This window comes from Acromyrmex echinatior, chromosome 1 (genome assembly GCF_024713525.1).
Source record: "Acromyrmex echinatior isolate Ae372 chromosome 1, ASM2471352v2, whole genome shotgun sequence".
Taxonomy (NCBI): Eukaryota; Metazoa; Arthropoda; class Insecta; order Hymenoptera; family Formicidae; genus Acromyrmex; species Acromyrmex echinatior.
In genome coordinates this window covers 1549735-1575000 of record NC_141852.1, presented here as the reverse complement: position 1 = coordinate 1575000, position 25266 = coordinate 1549735, and the positions used below count along the sequence as shown (strand labels likewise).

The 25266-nt window shown below is 39.9% G+C and overlaps 7 protein-coding genes across 35 annotated transcripts in view; 5 read left to right on the top strand and 2 right to left on the bottom strand.

Annotated features, from left to right (window-relative positions):
- The window catches only part of pHCl-1 (pH-sensitive chloride channel 1), a 673866-nt gene that overhangs the window by 311159 nt on the left and 337441 nt on the right, over window positions 1–25266 (bottom strand). Inside the window, exon 2 of one of the 29 annotated variants that reach the window (XM_087406552.1) lies at window positions 25022–25074. The exons of the other annotated variants lie outside the window; for them this stretch is intronic. Within the exon in view, the coding sequence (XP_087262678.1) occupies window positions 25022–25039 (18 nt within the window). The 5' untranslated portion in view covers window positions 25040–25074. The remainder of the gene's footprint in view (window positions 1–25021; window positions 25075–25266) is intronic. 29 annotated transcript variants of the gene reach the window in all.
- On the top strand, window positions 725–1924 carry LOC147910798 (uncharacterized). The gene has a single exon (XM_087403544.1). It carries the CDS (start codon window positions 799–801, stop codon window positions 1909–1911), a length of 1113 nt encoding a protein of 370 aa, XP_087259670.1. The 5' UTR covers window positions 725–798; the 3' UTR covers window positions 1912–1924.
- On the top strand, window positions 1939–7446 carry LOC147910796 (uncharacterized). Its single transcript, XM_087403535.1, has one exon. The coding sequence runs from the start codon at window positions 1962–1964 to the stop codon at window positions 3783–3785; it is 1824 nt and encodes a 607-aa protein (XP_087259661.1). The 5' UTR covers window positions 1939–1961; the 3' UTR covers window positions 3786–7446.
- On the top strand, window positions 3812–7446 carry LOC147910797 (uncharacterized). Its single transcript, XM_087403556.1, has one exon. It carries the CDS (start codon window positions 3812–3814, stop codon window positions 4457–4459), a length of 648 nt encoding a protein of 215 aa, XP_087259682.1. The 3' UTR covers window positions 4460–7446.
- On the bottom strand, window positions 8493–9680 carry LOC147910795 (uncharacterized). Its single transcript, XM_087403546.1, has one exon. The coding sequence runs from the start codon at window positions 9678–9680 to the stop codon at window positions 8604–8606; it is 1077 nt and encodes a 358-aa protein (XP_087259672.1). The 3' UTR covers window positions 8493–8603.
- On the top strand, window positions 10492–11436 carry LOC147910794 (uncharacterized). Its single transcript, XM_087403552.1, has one exon. It carries the CDS (start codon window positions 10492–10494, stop codon window positions 11434–11436), a length of 945 nt encoding a protein of 314 aa, XP_087259678.1.
- Window positions 15239–16038, top strand: LOC147910793 (uncharacterized). Its single transcript, XM_087403571.1, has one exon. The coding sequence runs from the start codon at window positions 15504–15506 to the stop codon at window positions 16026–16028; it is 525 nt and encodes a 174-aa protein (XP_087259697.1). The 5' UTR covers window positions 15239–15503; the 3' UTR covers window positions 16029–16038.

Sequence of the window (25266 nt, the reverse complement as noted above, 5' to 3'; positions counted from 1 at the left end):
GCATTAAGAGAGAAACTGATAACGATATTTTTGTAAGAAGAGATCGGTGACACATCGCCGATGCTGCAACTCAATAGGGAAGGTAGACAAAGGGACAAAGAAGTCGCAAGTAGAATATATAATGGGTCATAAGCGCGCGGCATCTCAGTTGACGTTTTTAAAAATTACCGAATCGCAATAAGTGTAATGTGAAAAGTATGGTTGATATCATGCAGACGTTGAGGACATAGATGATGTAAATGCAGACAAGTTATTTGAAGCATTGGAAATAGAATTTGAGGACATAATGGACGATGTAGAGTTCGAGAATATCGGTAAGATTGAGGACAGATTCGACGTAGCAGAATATATTATATTAGAAATGTGGATGAGGAACAGTTCGCGAATATTAGAGACGAAGTGTTTGATGAAGTGGAAATAGACTTTGAAAATATAATGAACCAAGAGTCGTCCGACGAAGAAATACTGTCCGACGATAGTGGATGTACTAGTGATATGAGCGAATATGAAATGGATCGCGTAGAAAAATTCGTGTCGTCTCCAGAAATTCGTACATTGAATGCCCGTACTAAGCACTGTGTGATCCACAATTATTATACAACGGGTGGTTCTTTAACCGTATGCACATCATGCATGATTCGTATAGCTGACATTAACGATGGAGGAATGTATCACGTCAGGGTGCATGAGACCGGTTCTTTCGGTAGGCTAGACGGTTGGTCGTGCACCAATTGCAGACTACCTTTGTACATTATATTCTCATGCAGCATGTGTCCACTTTGCACACATTAAAAAAACATGGAAAACTACGAGCGAGTAGAACGCGAACTGTTGGAACAGTGCAGTCAGGTCGCTACTCTGGTGGAGTGTTTCTCATGGCTGCAACGATGCGACGAATGCATCGAGCAGCTCGAAGAACTTTGTCGTGCCAAGCGTCCGCGTCTCACTATTGGATACAGACAATCTGCGGTGACGAGAATCGCGCGACTCGCGGGTGCAAAGTTGGAATTGAAGCGACGTTTCGTGCACGTTGGTGGCGAGTACGCGAGTGGCGAGTACGCGAGTCGCGACGAAAGATCTCTCGTCTGGCGAGAGATCGACGCCGCGTTTGAAAGCCGTATATCGACAGGTGCTGTGATAAACTCTAATCACATTGAGCCGCGACGGTTTTTGGAAGACGCGAAGGAAATAGTGTTCGAGCGTGTACGAGACGCTGTAGAAAGACACGGTAGCGTAAAAGTGAACACCGCGTTCAATGGTGAGTTCGCGACGAAGGATAAACGTGCTCATAAGAGCATAATTACAAAGAACAACGAGATATATCGATACACTGATTTGCGCGAGTGGTACGAGCAGCGTGTTATCGAGCCTATCCTAGCATCGCTTGAAGAATTCCAGGAACGTGACAGCGGATGGGCATTGTCGCGAATCCTCAATTTGATAGTGAATGTGAATAAGCATAATCCAATGCACGCGGGATGTCACATCAAAGTGTCACGAGAAATAGCGAAACGAGCGGTGATCAGTGTGCGTTCAACGGACAATGCGTGCTTCACGTGGTCGGTGGTCGCCGCGCTGTATCCGGCTGAAAAGAATATGAATCGGGAATCGTCGTATCCGCATTATACGACAGTACTGAATCTCGCAAACATTGAGTTTCCAGTGACTTTAAAAGATATTTATAAATTTGAACGGTTAAACGCGGTGTCGATCAACGTGTACGGCATCGAGAATAAACAGATTCTTCCTCTGCGACTCACCAATGAAAAGAAGAAGAAACACGTCAACGTGTTGTACGTGCAAGATCCACGCAACGGTGTTGGACATTTTGCGTGGATAAAAAACCTATCCCGTCTCGTGAGCTCGCAGATTAGTGGGAAAAAGAACAGGAAATTTTTCTGCGATCGGTAAGTATACATGAAAAAAAAATTATTATAATTTTTCATCTTACTAATAAAATAATGATAATAGTTATAATTTTTTCTTTTTTCAGATGCTTGCACTATTTCAATGCCAACGAAAAATTGCAGTCGCACGTAATGGATTGCGAGAAGATGAACGACTCCGCTATCCGACTGCCGAGCGAGGACGACAGGTGGCTCGAATTCGACAACTATAACAATCGAGAACGAGTGCCGTTCATCGTCTACGCCGATCTGGAATGCGTCTTACGCAAGACGAAATCTGACAAGGAAGACGCATCATCGTACGCGTATCAACAGCATGACGCGTTTAGCATAGGCTACTACGTGCGATGTGCGTACGATGACGCGTTATCGTCGTATCACTTCCATCGCGATGAAGACTGTATAGCGTGGTTCGCGCGACAACTCAACGATTTGGCGCATCGAGTGAAAAATATAGTATCCGCCAACGTACCCATGGAAACGTTATTGAAAGAACAATTGGAGGCATACCGTAGCGCGACGCGTTGTCATATTTGTGAGAAACCGTTCGCGCCGGACGATACGAGGGTCCGCGATCATTGTCATCTCACCGATAGATATCGTGGTCCAGCGCATTCGAATTGTAATTTAAATTATAAAAATTCATTTTATATTCCGATCGTTTTTCATAATTTATCGGGCTACGACGCACATTTTATAATTAAGGAAATTGCTGCCGCGTACGATGGACATGTAGATATACTATCGATAACTAAAGAAAAATATATTTCATTCACTAAACATGTCGATAGCACCAAAGACGCAAATGAAAAGAATTTTCAGAAAAATTGCATAAAATTAAGATTCATTGATTCTTTCAAATTTTTAAATGCAAGCCTTGATAAATTGGCGTCGTATCTCGATAAAGATAAATTAAAAATTGTACGTTCCGAATTTCCAACATTATCGGATGAAGAATTTGAATTACTCACACGAAAAGGTGTCTTTCCGTACGAGTACATTGATTGTGTTGAAAAATTGCAGGACACGCGCTTACCACCGCACGAATTATTTTTCAGTTCGTTGACAGGCGATACAGTATCCGAGAGCGATTACGCTCACGCCGCGAACATCTGGAAGCGATTCTCCATTCGAACGCTCGGCGAGTACAGTGATCTGTACTTGAAAACTGATGTCTTGTTATTAGCAGACATTTTCGAAAATTTCCGCAATAGCTGCATCGCGAGTTACTGTCTCGATCCCGCGCATTACTATACATTGCCAGGTTTCACGTGGGACGCCATGCTGAAATTTACACGCATAAGATTCGAGTTGTTCACTGACATTGATATGGTCATGTTCATCGAGCGCGGTATACGCGGTGGCCTCAGTCAATGCTCCGGCAGATACGCGCAGGCTAATAACAAGTACATGTGTTCGTTCGATCCGTCGAAACCGTCGTCGTACTTGATGTACTACGATGTGAATAATCTGTACGGGTGGGCGATGTGTCAACCTTTACCATACACCGAATTTCGGTGGGTCGAAGACGTTGCGAACTTTGACGTGAGCGCGATCGCTCCGGATTCACCTACCGGTTATATTCTCGAAGTTGATCTCGAATATCCGCAGCATCTACACGACCGACACATTGACCTACCTTTCTGTCCAACGCGCGATAAACCGCCTGGCAACCGCGAAGATAAACTTCTAGCGACGTTGTACGATAAACAGCGTTACGTCATCCATTACCGCAACCTGCAGCAATGTACTCGTCACGGTCTTCGCGTAACAAAGATCCATCGAGTATTACAATTCGCGCAATCTCCATGGCTTCACGATTATATTAAACTCAATACACAATTTAGAACGTCCGCGAAAAAAATTTATATAAACTAATGAACAACGCAGTATTCGGCAAAACTATGGAGAATGTGCGCAACCACGTTGATGTCAAATTAATAACAAAATGGGACGGACGGTACGGCGCGGAGGCAATGATCGCGAAACCGAATTTTCACAGCCGCAGCGTCTTTGCGGAAAATTTGATTGCAGTCGAAATGCGCAAACTCGAGGTAAAATTCAACAAGCCGATTTACGTGGGTATGTGCATACTTGACATATCGAAAGTCTGTTTGTACGAATTTCATCACGAGTACATGTCACCGATGTATCGCGACAAATGCAAGATCATGTATACCGACACGGATAGTCTCATTTACTATATAGAATGCGACAATGTTTACGAGACTATGAAACGTGATATCGCTAGATTCGACACTAACGATTATCCTGCAGACAACGTGTACGATATGCCTCTCGCGAACAAAAAAGTACTCGGCCTGATGAAGGATGAAAACAACGGTGTATTAATGACCGAATTTGTTGGACTTAGAGCGAAGATGTACGCGGCGAGAGTGGATGGCAAGAAGGACATTAAAAAGGCGAAAGGCGTAAAGAATAACGTCATAGCGCGAACGATAACGTTCAACGATTACACGCGATGTTTGAACGAAGAAATTGAAATGACTCGCCGTCAATCGTGTATACGATCTAAATTACACGAGGTGTAAACGATATCCGAATCGAAAATCGCTCTGAGTCCATACGACGACAAACGATACGTCGTACCGGACTCGACGGAGACGTTACCATGGGGACATTGGCGGATACCTTTGTAATACAATATATGTATTGTGTATATTATATGTTGCTATTATATGTATTACTATTGTAGTTTACACTTTTTTTACATTTATACAAGTATTATTTTTTATGTATTACGATTATTGTACTTTCATATAATACATATCGCATGTTTTTAACATTTATATACGTATTATATATACCGGGTGTCTCAGAGCACCCGTACCAACCTTCTAAAAAATATGGATATGTTTGTACAAAAAATAGTTCAAACAATACTAGGTATTTACATAGCTATGATGCATCCATCTGCTGGTGAATTTGAATTCTATCTTTAGATTCATTTGTAGTCGTGTACATCGATTTTTAAAGATTCCTAATTATCAAGATCTTGAACAGTCGATGCCGCCTGTGTCAGCGTTACCTAAGATGTACCACGTGGAGGTCACAAGATCGGACTTACACCTCGTCGGGGTGCTTTTTTAAGGTGGTTCCCCTTGCCGTCACCTTTGTTCGTACGCATGTGTTCAGTCTAGATTTTCGAAGTGTCCTCCACGTACATGTATGCAGGCTGTTATTCTTCGTTGAAAATCATCCGTCACCCGACGAATTTCGACAGGATCTAGAGACTGAATGGCTTCTCGAATTCTGTTCTTCATGTCTTCTGAAGTCGTAGATCGTTCGCGGTATAGGTACGAGGTCTTTTATTCTTCCCCACAAATAAAAATCCAAAATTGTAAGATCCGGTGATCGTGGTGGCCAGTTATGTGGACCATATTTACCTATCCATTGGCCGCGAAATATGCGGTTCAGTTGTTGACGAGCAATGACAGACGTGTGGGCTGGACATCCATCCTGTTGAAACCACATATTTAGACGTAGTTAAAGTGGAATATCTTCAAGTAAGTGGGAATTCGTTTTCGAGTAAATCGACTAAACTGAATTAAACTACACTAAACTAAACTAAACTGAACTGAACTGAACTCAACTAAACTGAACTGAACTAAACTTACTTGTTTGTTTTGCTTTTCTCCCTTTGCTCGCTTAAGAGTTTTATAAACTGTCGGTTTTTTTTTTAGGTGCATTTTATAGGTAGGTAGGTACTTAGGTACTTCAATATTCGGGGATTATTATTCATTTATAGGTAGATATGTCTTACTCAAGCGAAGAAGCTGCGTTAATGTTGTCGGTTTTGGGTAGGGCTGGAAGTTTTCGCGAAGCTGAAAGAATGTGGCGAAATGAATATCCCGATCGTACACCGCATTCGCGCAATGTTTTCAGTCGTTTGCAACGGCAGATAATTCAAAAAGGTATCGTCCAACCGGATTATAATAAAGGAATGCAAATTCATCGTCCGCTTCGTGCAGTACGCGCACCTGATATAATTGCTTCTGCTCTTGTAAATCCTACCGATTCTTTAAGAAGACGAGAAAGAGATAGTGGAATAAGTAGAAGCACTATCAGTAGAATTTTGCGAGAAAATTCATTTCATCCATATCGAATGTCACTTCACCAGGCCATGACATTGGACGATCATAGACAAAGACTGATAGTCTGTAATTGGATTACTCAACAATTACCTTTTTTCCATAGAAGTATCTTGTTTTCTGATGAGTGCACCTTCAAAAGTGACGGCGAAGTGAACACACATAATCTCCGTTATTGGGCGCAAGAGAATCCACATTGGTATCGAGAAATCGATCATCAACGTATCTGGAAAGTCAATGTTTGGTGCGGAATTGTTGATACGCATATCGTCGGACCATTTTTCTTTGAAGAAAATCTAAACCGTTTTCTGTATGTCGATTTACTCGAAAACGAACTCCCACATTTACTTGAAGATATTCTACTTCAACTACGTCTAAATATGTGGTTTCAACAGGATGGATGTCCAGCCCACACGTCTGTCATTGCTCGTCAACAACTGAACCGCATATTTCGCGGCCAATGGATAGGTAAATATGGTCCACATAACTGGCCACCACGATCACCGGATCTTACAACTTTGGATTTTTATTTGTGGGGAAGAATAAAAGACCTCGTACCTATACCGCGAACGATCTACGACTTCAGAAGACATGAAGAACAGAATTCGAGAAGCCATTCAGTCTCTAGATCCTGTCGAAATTCGTCGGGTGACGGATGATTTTCAACGAAGAATAACAGCCTGCATACATGTACGTGGAGGACACTTCGAAAATCTAGACTGAACACATGCGTACGAACAAAGGTGACGGCAAGGGGAACCACCTTAAAAAAGCATCCCGACGAGGTGTAAGTCCGACTTTGTGACCTCCACGTGGTACATCTTGGGTAACGCTGACATAGGCGGCATCGACTGTTCAAGATCTTGATAATTAGGAATCTTTAAAAATCAATGTACACGACTACAAATGAATCTAAAGGTAGAATTCATCAGCAGATGGATGCATCATAGCTATGTAAATACCTAGTATTGTTTGAACTATTTTTTGTACAAACACATCCATATCTTTTAGAAGGTTGGTACGGGTGCTCTAAAAGTAACTTGACCTCCACATGACCTCTAAGGGTAATTTTGACTTAGGCTTGATAACATATTCGGACGTAAAATTTTCCTATTTTCATTTGTGATGTCATGAATAAGGGTTTACATTTGTAAAACGGTACTTTGACCTTGAGTTATGCCCAAGGTCGACCTCAAGGTCAAGGTCACCATCAGATAGATCTCCCGAAATCCTGCAAATTTTGTCTGAACCATTTTTTTGTACAAACACATCCCTACCTTTTAAAAGGGTAGTACGGGTGCTCTGAGACACCCGGTATACTAGTATTCTAATTTACTTTATTTATTTTATGTGTTATGTTTTTTATCATTTATGCTGCTCCATACATAAATTGTTACAAATAATTATACATTTTGTATACTCCAAAACGAAGATGATGATGAATGGGAAGTAATAAAAAAAAACGTTTATATACTTATATTTTTTTATATACTTATATTGATATATTTTTTTTACATGTAGAAAAAAATATGCGAAAAAAAATTTTATCAAATGACATTGTTTTTGTGTATCCATGAATTTTGCGATCCATCGAATCCCAGCCACTTGACGTACACCTTGTCTCCCTTCCTGCGCAGTACTTTCTCCACGAGATACACGTCCGGATGAGTAGCGCGATGCAACTCGTGCTCGTAGAACGCACCAGCGATGGATTTTCCGCGATAGTCTTCGAGTAGATAGATTACGGGATTGGTACGCTGCACTTTAACGATCGTAAACATCTCGGTGGTCCAATTTGGTGTATAACCCTTCTCAAAAATCGTCTTGTACTTGCTCACGCGTACCGAATCGCCCACTTTAAATTTTGCTGGACCAGCGATTTTTATCACGCTGTACACCGTGTCCAAGAGTCTTTCGGCGATCGCGGGAGTTACGTTGGCGGGTCGCATGCCGATAGTGCGATGCTTGCGCGCATTGTAATCTGATATGAGACGCGGCAGCTCGTCGATCCACTTGTAATTGCCGTTGAGTGTAAACATCTTCCACATGTCACTTTTAAGCGTACGATTGAACCGCTCGACTACCGACGCTTTCAATGTCGAATACGTGGAATAGTGATTAACGTTGTGTTTTTTCAAGATTTTCTGCACACCAACGTTGTAAAACTCCTTCCCCATATCCGTTTGTAAATTTTTAGGACATCTTCCACTTGCTCGAATTATCTCAACAATAGCATCAGCCATCTCGCTTCCACCCTTGCTCTTGAGCGGTACGGCCCACGCATACTTGCTCAACACATCGATGACAGTGAATATGTAGTGGTGGCCTCTGTTGAAACTCGAGTACGGATGCATCTCGACAATATCAGCCTGCCATAAATCGTCATATCCTCGAACTATGACGCGTCTTCGTGGAAAATTTCTTCTCGCCGGAGCGTGCAATTCCTCGACGAGTCGATGTCTCTCCGAGCTAATTTTTCTCTTTTCGCTGGATTTCTTTTTCATGATTCGACGTGTAATACAAAGACCAAAAGTATTTTCTCTCGCTGACGCCATTCGACTGACTCGTTTCGTCGATACACAATTTAATTTATAATAAGACCGGCTTCGCGAAGTTCTTCGATAATCGACAGCATCTCGTTGTCGTGAGCGTTGTTGCCCGCTCGGTGCGAAGCGTCGAGCAATCGTAGACGATCCACCAGCTCGTTGGGATCGTCCCAGTGCACGTAATCGATCGCATTGTCATTTAATGTCATTGCGTGAGGTAATCCCTTTCCAGATTTCTTCTTCTGTTTCTTGGGTGTGATCGACATCAACGGCGCGATTACGTATTTGTACTTGTATCCCCTGTTGCTCAATAATCGGCCCTGCGAATGATGCTTGTGTGTCGTCGCCAGCAGCATGCTCTTGTATTTGTTCATATCGTCTTCCGTGTAAAGGAGATCGTCGGGAATTCTCTTGAAAATTAACTCGTAAAGACCGGGTGAACCGGCGTATCGTACGCCGTCGATAATTATGTTGTCAGCATCATCCACGTCGAAACGTTTATTGCCAAACATCAATCCATCCTTGTGTAGGTAAACGCCGTATACATAATCTATACCACTCTTCTGTTTATCTCGCGCTCCCCTCAGGACAGCCTCGACGTACTTTTGACCCACCGGACCCAAGCCGGCTTGCAACGCCTCTCGACCTTCCGACGTTTGCAACTGATTTTGAACCTTTGTTGCTAGCGAGTCGTCCGTCGTTTCGAAAACGTTATCCAACGATTCTATCGTTGGTACGATTATCGTACGCGGAGTGGAGGTTATCAGCTGTACACGATCGTGCGATCGATCATCGGATTTATCCGAAATCGCGGAACGCTCGAACGTCTCACTCTCTTTCTCTCCCTCTTCCTCCTCCTTCTCCTCTTCTTCTTCCTTCCTCTCGCGTTTGGAGGCAGACGCTGCGTCATCGTCGCGCGACTGTCTCTTTATCGCGTGCACACCGGGGCTGTTAACGATTTGTCGCAGCGGTTTGATAATAGGCTTAAAATGTCTGTCCAGTGCCATGTCTTCCTCGATTCTACCGGTTTTCAGAGCGCGATGTTTCTTGCGGATCGACTCGCTCGTCTTCTCGATCTCTCTCGCGATTTTTTCACGCTCGCGCACATCAGCCATATTCGTCTCTGGCAAAGTATCAACAACGACTAGTCACGTTACAGTATTGCGAACTCGTTAAATCCCTTTCTGTATCTCCCGTCTTTAAGTGCACTATCCTTGTCTATTACTAAAAATCCATATTTTTTTTGCCAACAGTCACTGCACAACGTGCAAAATTCGTTGTAAGACATGTCGGTGTTCACGTGATCATTGTAAACGTGTTTCAAGTTGGTACAATCCTGTTTGAACAGGATCAGCAGGTTCGCGTTGTCACGTATCAGATGTTTAGGTATCCTCGCGTACGTCTGACAAAGATAGAAGCAGTCAACGTTCGCGTGGCGATCCATCGAAAAATATTCTCTCACCGCATCCTGCTTGTCGCATGCCACGTCATCAAAGATAAAAATAGAATTTGGGCGCGCCTCGTTCGGTGGAACGATGTCGCTATTGTTGGAAAAGGTAAAGTAGCCGATTTCATCGATAGATGTAAATAAATTTTCGAGATATCGATACTTTGGCTGTTGCAGTGATTTCGAGTAGACGTACACGTTCTCGAAACGTACGCCATTTGGACTCTCGAGCAAACTTATAAGAACGTTGGTTTTACCACAATTCGACGGGCCGCAAATGATCGCGCGTATAGTACTCGGCAGCATTTCGCCGTGCTTACGCTTCTCCGCACTGCCTCCCATCATTTGCGATTTCACGTCACAGTTTGTGACACGTATCGTCAGCGGTTGCAGCACGAATTTCATGCTCACACTAAAGATTACGCGCTCTCAAACGATTATTTAAAGGTGCGCGAATCCGCGAATCGCGCAGTAGCAAAATGTATCTCGCGCTGTGTCATCCTTCCGATATTCGAGATTTGAGCGCCGAGCAGTTACAATATATACCGAAGGTCGTACTCTTACGCGTGTACGGTGAATACATCGAATACGTCTGGGACAAGCTTCCGGAACACGTGAAGGCAGATTCGGAGGTTCGAATTTATCGTCGCTGCGACGAACACTACAATCAGCCGTGGCAGCGGACGCATATCGACGGCCCTACACCGAAGATAAAGGATTGTAGCGAATGTCGACGTCGCAGTCTGCTAAATCGAGCGATAAACGCGCTTCCTTTCGAGTTACATATTCCGGGTTATCAGTTTTGCGATCCGGGCACTCAACTTACGAAACGATTAACCAGAGGTGACGCGGGCATAAATCCGCTGGACGCGGCGTGCCGAGAACACGACATTACGTATTCTCGAAGCAACGATCTCACCGATAGACACACGGCGGACAAGGTACTCGCCGATAAAGCGCTAGGACGCGTCGTCGCGAGAGATTCGGCTCTGAGCGAGAGACCCGCCGCAGCTACCGTCTGGGCAGCGATGAAAGCCAAGACCAAGATCGGCATGGGCATGAAACCGATGAAAAAAACGACGAAAAAAAAGGCGACGAAAAAGCGGATACTTCCGACGGCGAAACGAGGCGGTGCGTTACCGTTTCTACTAATGTTGGGTGCACTCGGGTCCTTGATCGGCGGAGCAGCCAGCGTGGCGAAAGCGGTAAACAATAGCAAAACCGCGCGACGTCAGCTCGAAGAGCTGCAACGTCACGATCGCGCGATGGAACAGGGTCGCGGACTGTATCTCGCTCCGTACAAATATGGACAGGGCGTAGCTGCAAAGAAAAAAAAAAAACGTCAAAAAGACGATAAAAATGCCGTCTGGCGCAACTACCAATGTACAATTGAACGAGCTCGCGAGACGTGTACCATACTTTAGAGGCGTTTTCATGCGTAACGCGTTACCGACGAGCGGTGTGCGCCGAAACGAAAGCGGTATCGTGAATCTGGACGATGCGACGGGGTCTGGTACTCACTGGGTAGCGTACGCGAAGAGGAACAATCGCGTCATGTATTTTGACAGTTTCGGTAATCTTCGACCACCTAAGGAACTGGTGCGATATTTCGAGAACGACGCTATGGCGATAGAGTACAATCGCACGTCTTATCAGACGTACGATCAGAGTTTCTGCGGACAGATGTGTCTGCGGTTTCTGCAAACGGTAGACGCGCGTGAATTTAAAAAGCTCGACGAGGTGCTGTGAAATCTTAGTATTAGTCGAACGCTTTTTTCCGTCATGTCGTTGACGCTTACGCTGAGCGGAAAGAGCACCATCCTCGCGGCGAATTACTTCCCCGCCATAGATTTGAGTGACGGAGATTACGAGCTCGGTTTGGTGATTTTTGAGACTTATCACACGATACCGAACGTGAACGAATCGAACAACAAATTTTATTTCACCAAAGACGACGTGGAAATTACAATTCCCGAGGGTTCGTACGAAGTGCGAGATATAAATGAATTTCTGAAACGCGCGATTTTACGAAAACGTCCGCACCGCGACGCACTTGAAACCGTTGATGTAGGTGATGACAATAACAATAACACTGATGATGATGATAATGATGAGGGTGAAGAATACCCGATTACGCTCCGCGCAAACTACAACACGATGAAATGTGAGATTAGATGTGCGTACAGAATAAACTTTGACAAGTCCAACAGCATTGGATCGCTGCTGGGATTCTCGTCGAAGCGTATACTGTAGCCACGAAGGTGGCACGAATCGGACGTGTCGATCAACATAATGAATGTAAACGTTATCCGCGTAGAGTGCAACGTGACCGCGGGTGCATACAGCAACGGCAAAAGCGTGCACACGATACATGAATTTTCGCCGAGCGTGGCGCCAGGATATAAGATATCGGAGAGGCCGACGCAAATCATTTACTTGCCGATCATAGCACGGAGCATTACAGATCTAACGATACGCATCGTCGATCAAAACGGACGATTGCTCGATTTTCGAGGAGAAGAGATCACCGTTAGATTGCACGTACGACGGCGACAGTAATAACGTGAGCGTGAAATGCTCGTGCTGAACGGAACGGAGCGTACGCAGAGAGATAACGTATCCTTTACAAGGTCGGTGACGCCACAGCTCGATAACGCTCGCTCATCCAGCTGCATCAGGAAGAAGAAACTCAACGCGACGAACGTTACATTTTTAAAGTCTTTGGGATTCGTGGTGCGCAACATTTGAGATGACTGATATCTTAAACATTAAAGACGAGCCGATCTTCGATCGCATCGTCAAGATTGAGACTCACACGTACAACCCGTTCGCCAACACCACGTTTGGGTACAGCGACGAAATAAGAATACCCATACAGCAACAGGATCTGTATACACTGCCGTACGAAAGCTTTCTATATGTCGAGGGAAAACTGACGAAGAACAAAGTGGTCCAGGGTGCTCATGTGACATTGGGAAATAATTGCGTCGCGTTCATATTCGATGAGATTCGATATGAACTCAATGGTGTGGAGATTGACCGTAATAGAAATATGGGTATAACTAGCACGCTCAAAAACTATGTAACAGTGTCATCCGACAGAAGCGTGATTCTATGGAATGCCGGCTGGGATGCGCAGACTACTGCAGCCGGATATTTTAATTTCTGTGTACCGCTCTACGTACTGCTGGGATTTTGCGAAGATTACAAACGCGTGGTGATCAACGCTCGTCACGAGTTGATTTTAATACGAGCGCGCAACGACAACAATTGTCTGACGGGAGATCCGGCGGTAGAGCCAACGCTCGAATTATTCAAAGTACAGTGGCGAATGCCGCACGTGTTATTGAGCGAGATAAATAAGCTGTCGATGCTGCGCGCTTTGGAGAGCGGACGATATCTGAGCATGGCTTTTCGTTCGTGGGATCTGTACGAATTTCCGCTCTTGCAGAGCACAACCAAGCATTCGTGGGCCATCAAGACGGCTACTCAGCTTGAGAAGCCGCGCTACGTTATTTTCACTATGCAAACAGGTCGAAAAAACGTCATGTCCGAGGATGTAAGTCGATTCGACGACTGCAAATTAACCAATGCGAAACTTTACCTGAATTCGGAATGTTATCTGTACGATGACTTGAATCTGGATTTTGACAAAAACAGATGTGCGATTCTGTACGACTTGTACGCGCGTTTCTGCAAGGGCTACTACGGATACGAGTATCTCGAGCCGAGTCTCACCTTTACAACTTTTTTACGTAATGGTCCATTCGTGATCATCGATTGCTCTCGACAGAACGAATCAGTCAAGAGTGGCACCGTGGACGTGCGATTAGACTTTGAATGTAAAGAGGATGTACCCGCAAATACAACAGCCTATGTCTCATCATACACGATCGCGTGGTTCAGTATAATCCATTGAACAATGTTGTGCGCAAAATCACCTAAGATGCACCTCTGATACGATACGATATAAGATCTACGATACGTCGCAATCGACCGCAATCGACCGCAGTCTTCTCGACAACATGCTCGTGCCAACGTTCGTAGATCTGCAAGGATTCATCGTTAACAAGAAATTTATCGTGAAGGAAGTAGTGGTGTTGAAACAGGGGACCGTTCTCACGCATTACATTTTTACGAGCCCCATACCATGGAAATTTTTGACAAGATCCGACAGGTCTTGCGCCTCCTGATTGATTGCTTATAACCATGGATTGCAATGGAAGGACGGGACGATCCCGTACAACGAGGCGAAACGTCTAATTACGATGGCTGTATTTGAAGACGATGCTGTCGTGTATGTCAAGGGACGCGAGAAACGAACGTGGCTGCAGAACTTGCTTCTGGACGATGAGCGAGAACGTATGTACATCGAGGCCTTAGACGTAGTTTACGAAGACATGGAATCTTTATCTAATCTAGATGTTACTAATATTATACGATGTGGACAACATGTTAAAAATTGCGCGTTACAAAATGTATTGAAAATATATAACTGGTGGTTGCAAAAGAATTTTTTAAATAAAAATACGTTAACGTATTTATTATGTATTTCTTTTCCCTTCCTTTGTAATGTATAAACGTATGTATAAACGTATGTACGTAGTACGTATGTATGTACATATGTATGTATGTATGTATGTATGTATAAACATATGTATGTATGTATAAACGTATGTATAAACGTATGTATAAATTCGTGACAAAAAAAAATACATAAAAAAGATAAAACTTGATAAAACGTATGTATAAACGTATGTATAAATTCGTGACAAAGAAAAATACATAAAAAAGATAAAACTTGATAAAACGTGTCGCGACGTGTCCGATCAGACAGTACATCTGACAGTACATATATGCAATGTATATAGGCAGTATATTAGACTTTTTTTCATTCAATCGTAAGCTTCAATTACGAGCGTTAAGACATGGATCGAATAAAAGAATATATACGTCGAAAATCAATCGAGCGAAAGGGGTACTGTCCATTGTCGCCAAGTCCGCCAAGTCCACCGCCTTCGAAGGAAAAAGCGAGATATTGGGAATATCCTGGAGAAAAGGTGTCAAAGTCACCAACGTGCTCATCACCAACGTCATCGATGCCATCGAAATATAAATCATAAAGTATAAGCATTGATAAACTCGCGAACAAAAAATAAAAAATAAAAAGAACGTAGAAAGACTCGATAAAACGTGTTGCAACAGGTTCGCAATTCTTAGAAAAAGAGGGGAGAGTTAGTTCGCAATTCTTAGAAAAAGAGGGGAGAGTTATCCCCTCTTTGATTCTAGAAGTTTTATATATATCGCAATTTACGCGGTGCAATTAGTCTTGCGATACTCGCTTGTACAAACGGTTGAAAAAAAAAATGTACTACGCTGAAGACAGCAACTCATCGTACGAAACGAAGAAGAACTGCAGTAACATGTAAGTTTTAACATTCTATAGCAAAAGAAACGTTTTTTTTTTTAACATTATGTATATATACACAGCATGGAGCATCGTAAGATGCGTTTATTGGGTAGACGTTACGATCTGACGACTACGGGCTATAAATTTTTGGAAATTGGAATCAACGTTGGTCCACCGAGTTACGTGGAGATCGCCCTGGGATATCATCGCGGACATGAACTGCTGCTGTCTCTCGAAACGTGGAAAGGTTTCTACGAGCAGCGATGGAATGTTTACAAGATGCTGCGAAATGAATATAAAGACAATTTTATAAGTGTTGGACCGTTAACCGTCAGCGTTTGCATGCTGAACGATGCTACGCTCGTACGTCTCAATTCTTCGTCCGTACGCATGATGATGACCGAAACGACGCTACGACGTATGTTTGAGTTTGACGAATGTATCGATGTAACGTTCGAACGATTAACCCGACTCGTCGATACAGTTGATGTCAAGTATACGCGATTCTCCAACATCGCGTCCAAAAACGCTATACGCGATAGTGATATTTTTAACAAACATCAGCTCGTCGATTGCGAGCTATTGGCTTTAGTTTTTAATACGTAAAAAAAAGAAATGATGTAATAATATGTGAATAAAAAATTTTTTTGTTCATATCATTATATATGTACTTTCTTTACTTCCCATCCATCTATCCATCCATTCATCCTATATCTCGACGCGCTATAGCGATAACTTTTCGTGACGGCACTTATGATCTAAAGTGTTTTATATACAACTGCCTCCCACCCCCATAGATCCTAGGCAGGCTCGCTTCTCAATGGCGAAGATCGATTCTCAACGTCAGTCTTTGTTCTGCTTTCTCCCCGCGCAAGACGTGTTAAGACGTGAGTGATATTTTTTTCCCTCCAATGTGCAACAATATTCTACCATTTCCTTCCTTGGCACGACAAAGTTCTTCGAGCTGCTCGATGCATTCGTCGCATCGTTGCAGCCATGAGAAACACTCCACCAGAGTAGCGACTTGACTGCACTGTTCCAACAGTTCGCGTTCTACTCGCTCGTAGTTTTCCATGTTTTTTTTTAATGTGTGCAAAGTGGACACATGCTGCATGAGAATATAATGTACAAAGATAGTCTGCAATTGGTGCACGACCAGCCGTCTAGCCTACCGAAAGACCCGGTCTCATGCACCCTGACGTGACGACACGAATTTTTCTATGCGATCCATTTCATACTCGCTCATATCACTAGTACATCCACTATCGTCGGACAGTATTTCTTCGTCGGACGACTCTTGGTTCATTATATTCTCAAACGTGTTGCAACAGGTTCGCAATTCTTAGAAAAAAAGAGGGGGGAGTTATCCCCTCTTCGATTCTAAAAGTTATATATATATATCGCAATTTACGCGGGTGCAATTAGTCTTGCGATACTCGCTTGTACGAACGGTTGAAAAATGTACTACGCTGAAGACAGCAATGCATTGTACGAAACGAAGAAGAACTGCAGTAACATGTAAGTTTTAACATTCTATATGCAAAAGAAACGTTTTTTTTAACATTATGTATATATATATATATATATATATATACACAGCATGGAGCATCGCAAGATGCGTTATCCTCTGAGGGGGGCGCGGGGGGTACTCGGAGGCGCGGGGAGTACTGGTAGGCGCGGGGAAGGGGCGCGGAAAGTCTCGGCGCTATCAGTGTTTACTGATATGATGATATGTATCGCTATGTTGTGGTGTCACGTATTATTGGGACCACAGCGATACATATCATCATATCAGTAAACACTGATAACGCCGGGACTTTCCGCGCCCCTTCCCCGCGCCTACCAGTATTCCCCGCGCCACCGAGTATCCCCCGCGCCCCACGCTCCCCTCAGAGGACCTGAGTTAGAACCCGCCTATTATTCCTATTGACATTAGCTACTAAAATTTTTTTTACGCGATGTGCTAAACTTCTCAGTTTTTCGACGAAACCATGAAACGCAATCCGGATCGCGACGAAATTAATATTTTAATAGCGAATCATTGTATGAACAGCGTATGTAGTATCCTATGTTAAATACTTGATGATGATGTTGATATGTGCGCGTAAATGCTTCCTGATAATTATCAATTTTCTCGAAGATGCATTCTAAATCAGCGTAAACGACAAATGGAACTCGGTTCTTCCTATTATAATTGTTAAAACTTAACCACTTGTCGTCGTCGCTCGGTAGTCGGATAGCGCAGTCGTCGATTTATCCGTCGGCAATCTACAATGTGTGACTGGAATCTCTCGTTGGAATGAAAATAATGTAAACAGCTACAAATAAAAATAAAATAATGTTAATTTTTTTTAAAGAAGAATTAGCTTTTATTAATCATATACTTATCGAATATACTTTTGACCATTGATGCTTCCTCAATCGCGAGCTCATGAGTCGGGACAGATTCTTGATCCATACGAAATGATTCACATTGTTGTCTCACGGATCAAATGTAGTAAATTCACATGTTTCTCCTTTCTGTCATCAGCGAGTCGTATCAGGAGAAGTTTTAGCGTCTTCTGTCCCTCGATATCGTATACATTAATGGACACGACGTTGAGACGTTCGAATTTCGTTACGTCTTTTAATGTTATAGGAAATTCTATATTTTGCAAATTCAACACCATCGTATAGTGTAGGTAGGAAGATTCACGATCCGCATTTCTTTCGGCTGGGTACAGAGCGACCACCGATCACGCGAAGCATGCATTGTTCATCGATCGCACGTTAATCACCGCTCTTTTTGTCATTATCTCTCGCGGCACTTCAAAGCGACATCCCATTGCGCATTGGATTACACTTATTGTAAGATTCAGGATCCGCGACAACTCACCCGACGTTCACCCACTGTCATGTTTCTTGAAATTTCTCGAGAAATGTAAATAAAGTCGATGACGTGCCGCTCGTACCACTCACGCAAGTTTGATATTTGAAAGAATTCATAGTTTTTAGTATTAATACTTTTATTGATACGTTTATCACCCATTGCAAATTCATCATTAAATATCGTGTTTACTTTTACATTTGTGTCTTTCTATTGTGTCTTGCACTCACTCAAGCGACTACCACTGCTGATGTCTTCTAAAAATCGTCGCGGCTCGATATAGTCCGCGTTAATTACCGCATCGATTAAAATTTGATTTTCAAACGCTGCATCGATCTCTCGCCAAACAAAAGATCTTTTCACATTATTGTCACTGTTATTGGTAGTGCTCGCGTAATCATCACCAAAATGCAGAAATTGTCTTTCTAATTGAGTCTTTGTACCCTCGAGTTGTGCAATTGTAGCGATTAGAGATTGTCTGTATCCAGTGGAGAGCCGTGGACGCTTGACATGATTGCATTCTTCAAACTGTTTAATAAATTCATTGCTCTTCTATCCACGCGAAACACTCCTTCAAGGTAGCAATTTGATGGAATCGCTTCAACAGATCGCGCTCTACTTGATTGAAATCTCGATCTATATTTACAACGATTTATTAACAGTAAGACAAGTTCGCTCTCATAGATTTCAACGTACTATAATCTGGCGTATTTCTCGACTGAATTTATTTTCATCTGTAACTCTCTCTTTTCAGATTAGAGCATTATGCGTTCATTTTCAAAGTATGCTTCAAAACGCTTCACCCTCAAAATTTATGAAAATGCAATTCTATCGAGTTTCACTTACATTTACACTTCTACTAACCTTGAAATATATTACAAAAACCATGTTCGATTGCCATGTCCCCTCCCAAAAAAAAGGATAAATAATCGAGGCTCTTTTATGAAGGAAAAGAGACATTGCGTTTCAATATCATCGATTTCAATAGCAGCCAGATTGGCACTCAATCGATTAATTATGAAACTTGATCGTATTTATTTAAAATAATTTATAAATGTTGCTTCTAGAAAAATTATATTATGCTATATCTTGGCTCTAAAGTGTAAAATGCCATCATTCATTATATATATATTTTGAACTTAGTATAAATAAATTTAGAATAAATACCTCATTATGTGTGTCAAAATGATGTGTTATCAATTAGACAATGCGATGGGAATCAAAATTGATCATCTCTCTAGGAAGCTAAGAGATAAAGTAAAGTACAACATATAAAGACAGGAAGATTGAAATGGAAAATTAAAAAGGAAGGAGAACATACTAAACTCAATATATATATATATATATATATATATATATATATATATATATAATGAATGACGGCATTTTATACTTTCTCTATCGACATTAATAACTCTTTGTACATGTCTTATAATATCAAAAATAATTTTTGCCTCTTTCTTTTAATTCTAATTTATTACTTGCGACTGGTTTGTACTTTTCTTTTTATTATTTGCGACTCGATTTGTACTTTTCTTATTATTTTTATTTATTCCTGTCGTTAATTTATTATTACAATTTATACTTGCTAACAGAAACATGTTCGTCCTTGTTCACACACACAGTTCGGGGGAACTCTTTGTCAACTACAATCGTTTGTTTGGCTTTCTTTCAATTTGGAGTGAGTTTTATAGTTGATGCTGCATTCGAAAGCGAATTTTTTATTTAATTTTTATATATTTTATTTAAGTAACATTTCTATTATTATCTTGTCGTCACATTGAAAATGATCCAAAAGGGATCGAAACATTTGTTTTTGTTCACTTGCTGACTGTCAAATTAAATTTTACGTTTTTTGATTTCATGACATGTTTTATTTCATTTTTTAACTATTTAATACAAATTGTTATTTTATATTGATTGTTTAGGCTCGTAGCCCTTTGTTCTTTTTATTTATCTTAATTTATTGAACCTTATTATTTTTATATTTGAATCATATTCAAAATCAGAAAAATCAATCCAAATTGAAAAACATTCCTGCAGGTATAATAGGAATGATGACGCGCCTTATCAGATATTTTTCGGACACAGTTGTTTTATACAACAACATAAATTTGCATCACCGTAATAATAAATTAAGTTCCAATCACTAATTCATATCCAATTTTCTTCTCCTCGATTTAAAAATATTTATTATTAAATACGCTCGGTATAAAAGTGATTACGTATCGAAAAAACCTCCTGAATTTGATAATCTTATTGATTACTGTTTTAAGAAATGTGCGGCAATCTGTAATTTGTGTAGTACTTCAGCGGTAATTAGATGTGCATGGTGCACAAAATCTTTATGCATGAATCATTTCTTTACAGATTATCACAAAATTTGCAAAATTTTTCAAGAATAACGTGCGAAAAGTGAGAGGCAAGGGGATTCACTATAAAAAAGCACTCCGAAAGGTGAGAATCTTGTATCAAAAATCTTGTACATTTTTTGCAAAAATTATAAATTTTAATGTATATAGTTGCCATATTGAGACCGTCATTTTGAATTTTATATCTTTAACATCATATTTAAAATCATCAACCCAAAAATTGGAAATTTTAATTCTGTGATAACAAGAATTTTTTAAATTTACTCATTTTGATAAAAAATAATAAAAATTTTAATGTATCTGGATGCCATATTGGGTCAGCCATTTTGAATTTCATACTTTTGACATAAGATTTAGTTTCAGCGATCCCAAAAATCATCTAACACATTTTACTTTTTAAAATTTCCAACTTATTTCACCTAATATGTTAAATCTATGCCTTACTTCTTTAAGGGATAGTTTTCATTCTTCAAAGACCATTGTAAATAAAAAAAATTACGTCTCAAACATTTTTCAAAGTTCTACAAATATGCAAAGTTTCATTAAAATTGGTGAGTAACACCTCCGCAGGTTTACTTGTAAGTCTATTAATAAATCCAAAAACATGATTGACTAGGTGCCTAAACAAGCTTAATAAATTTATTAAAGTTCATAAAGACAAAAATCAATATGATCAAAATAATAATGTCATATATAAAGTAAATTGTAATAACTGCGATGCATCATATGTTGGCCAAACGATAGACAATTGCAGACAAAAATTAAAGAACATCGCAATAATATAAAATTAGACTAGTACAAGTACTCAGTAATCTCGAAACATATCATAGAAACTAATCATGACTTTGATTGGGAAAAAGTTAGTATTCTTGATTTTGAAAAGAATTATCGTAAAAGAAATATTACACTGAAATGATACACATCAAAGAACAAAAAAAAAACAGTTTAAATTTAATGAAAGATACTGAGTTATTGGATAACTCTTATTTTAATATACTTGACGATATACGAGAACATAAATGGTCACAGTTTTGAACAGACTTGTTTTTACATTCCGTTTTATTGACTTACTTTTGTTTGACTTACACTTCACATTAGTTAATTTTCAAACAAGCAACAGTCATTATCTTTATTATACTTAACTGGATCTTTGATTGAGAGTTTAGATTACAGTATTTTATATAAATTACCGTAAGTTATTATTTGATTCTGTATATTTCTTTTTTTACACTAATAATATATTATGTTGATAAATCTTTGTCCTACAGAATACCATAAAATACTCGTAATTAAAGAATTCTCAAATCGTTTGATATAAGTCTGTGACAAACTGGATTCTCGATCTCAACTGAGGAATTTAGCAAATCTATTTTATCGACGAATATAATTAATCTACTATTGACTGAAGTATCCAAATGTTCGTATCTTATTTTCATCTGGCGGGATACTTATTCGAAATTTTTTATATTTTTTTTGTTTTTTTTATTCTTTTATATATTTTTTTATATTATGATGCTTCATTTATTACTAATTTTTGTTTTCTAATTTTCATTGTTATTCTTTATTCGTTAATTTACAATTGTATCTCTGCGTTGTAGCACTGAAGAAGGCTTTGTAAGTCGAAACGTTTGTTAATTATATTAATTTTAAGTTAATTTAATTATAATTCGAAATAAGCCATGACATTATGTTAATTTTTAAGAAAATATACGAGCATTTTTACTCTATTGTTTTCATGTTTTACATGAAATAAAAGGTTACCCACTTCTCTTACTTGTCGCTATAGATAGAAAAATCATTACAGTGGCCTCTTAGTCTATCCATCCACTAAATTAATTATAATGCCCAATTTTTGACAAAGAGAAAGAGAATGCCAAGAAAAATAATTTAAATATCGTCCTGAAAATGAATTTGTGATACCAATCATGTATAATGTGGTGTTGTTTCTTTTAATTAAAACAACATCTAAAAAATTTAAAAGATTGCCTCCAATTTTTACAATGAAAAGTCTAGGATGATATGAATTAAATATAATTAAAAGTTCGTCAATATAGGACGCTTCATATACCAAAATGATATCATTCACGTATCTGAAGTAGAAAATCAATGAAATAGAAAGTTTTTTTAAAGAACATGAATCTCAATTCTGCATCATTATATCCATAATTGGCGACAAAAAGGACCTCATAGGAACTCCAAAAGTTTATTTATAAAATTTGTCATTATTAGAGCCCGGACTAAAGTGCTAAGATTGCATCCGTACTAGCTCTGCCCACTACATCTCCCACTGCTGTAATGCCGTCGCTCGGGCGAGTGGCAGTAGAGAGAATAATGAGAAACACGCTACAGTTGATTTTAGTTGGTACGTCGGTCGGTGAATAATCCAGACCCTAGTCATTATAAATAAAATATGTGGAGTTTAATACTAATTTTTAGGCTTTAAAAAATTCACTTTTAGTGATATCAGTGTTTCTTTCAATCCAAAAAACCATCTGTTCGCAATTCCTTCCTTATAGATATGTTAGTAAATAACGAAATCATGCCAAGAGATAAAAAAGAATCTTACATTGATACTCTTGCCGATTGTTACTCCTACATTCGTGACAATGTTTATAATTATTATTTTCTGTGAATATTAAATTCATACTGAAGAGGATCTAAATTAGGATCGAAATGTATATTTACCTTTTATAATACGAAGGCAAGTCAATAAGTTTTTAGAAAAATATAGTAAAACACATTTTTTTGATCGATTCATTTTTATTTCTCAACATAGTTTCCTTTCAGCTCGATTCAATTACACTTGATCCAACGATTCTTCAACTTTTTCAAGTCGCCCGAATAATGATTTGTCCAACTCTTCAAAATAAGCCTCTGTTTCGGCGATGAGCTGCTTTCTGGTGATGAATCTCTTTCCTCCGAACCATTTCTTCAGGTTTGAAAACAGGAAATAGTCGCAGAGAGCTAAATCTGGCGAATATGCTGAATGGGGAAGCAATTCGTAGCGGAATTCGTTGAATTTGGCACCATCGGTGTCGGACACGTGTAAACCCATACATTGTCTTGATGAGCACTTTCTTTTTCGCCAAATGGGGATGTTATTTCTTTAAAATGTTGTTGAAACGGTCCAATAAGGCTACGTAATAATCGCCATTGATCGTTTGCTTCGACGGAAAGTAATCGATATGAATTATACCGCGTGCATCCCAAAAAACTGTGGCTATCACCTTTCCGGCCGACTTCACAGTCTTCGCCTTCTTCGGAGCTGGTTCACTCGATGAAGTCCATTGTTTTGACTATTCCTTCATCTCGGGTGTGAAATAATGAATCCATGATTCGTCCACAGTAATGAATCGACGCAGAAATTCTTCTGGATTACGTTAAAACGTCTCCAAACATTGTTTTGAAATCGTCACACGCTTATGGTCCACAGTGAGCAAACGCGGCACCCATCTTGCCGATGGTTTTTTCATACCCAATTGTTCGTGCAAAATTGAAATCACTGTGCCATGTGATATGCCTGTGGCCTCAGCAAGCTCGCGCACTTTCACTCGTCGATCAGTCAAAACAATATTGTGGATTTTATCGATGATTTCTGGCGTAGCAGCCTCAATTGAACGTCCCGAACGAGGTGCACCATATGTGGATGTACGACCACGTTTAAATTCATTCACCCAATTGTATACAGTCGCAAATGCTGATGCAAATGTGCTATGAACATTATCCAATTCGGCTTTAATTTCTTTCGGCGTTAAATCTTTTATACGTAGATGTTTGATCACTGCACAAAATTCGTTTTTCTTCCATTTTGCAAAAAATACAAAAGTTGTTCGCTTTAATCATCTACAGAAATGAAACCATGCAATGAATTTCGCTCAAAATTTGACAGTAATCAGCTGAAAGATGCTACTTGTCAAGAAGTAATGTAACATGACACTGCGAGTGCTCTCTGACAGATTTTCTAAGAACTTATTGACTTGCCCTCGTAATTAATAAAGTATATATAATTACACAGTTACAACTTGTTAGCTCCAAAAGCTCCCGTCGCGAAAAAACAGATGATTTTATTATTAAAAGTATCATTGAAAAACTCATTGAAAATGATGGCGTTTTCAAAAAGTATTTTATAGCAAGCTGAATGAGTTTTTGCTAATGGTAATATTTTATCACTGGCTAGTAATGTTTTCAATGATATTAATTTTATAGTTTTATTGCTAAAATGAGTATTATTATTGATTAATATCTTATTCTAGAATACACATCATAAAATTATGATAAAAAAAAAGTTTTCCCTAAATTCGGGAACTAATTTTATAGTGTTTCGAAGCGGTCACCCAAGTTGCATATTGCCATCCACTAACCTTGACTTTTGAAATCATATGTAAACCGCTACACTCCAATGATCCACAAACACCTATAATTATGGATAACTATAATACATTTGTTCAATATATGGTTGATAAAAATTTGTCTAGTTTAACTGAACATCCAGTCAGCTACTATTTAATATTTAATTTTAATGTTATAACGACTATTTTCAGGTTAGGAAATCATACGCTATACTTTTTGTAGTGCCAGTTATCATGTATATCAGTTATTGTCTTTG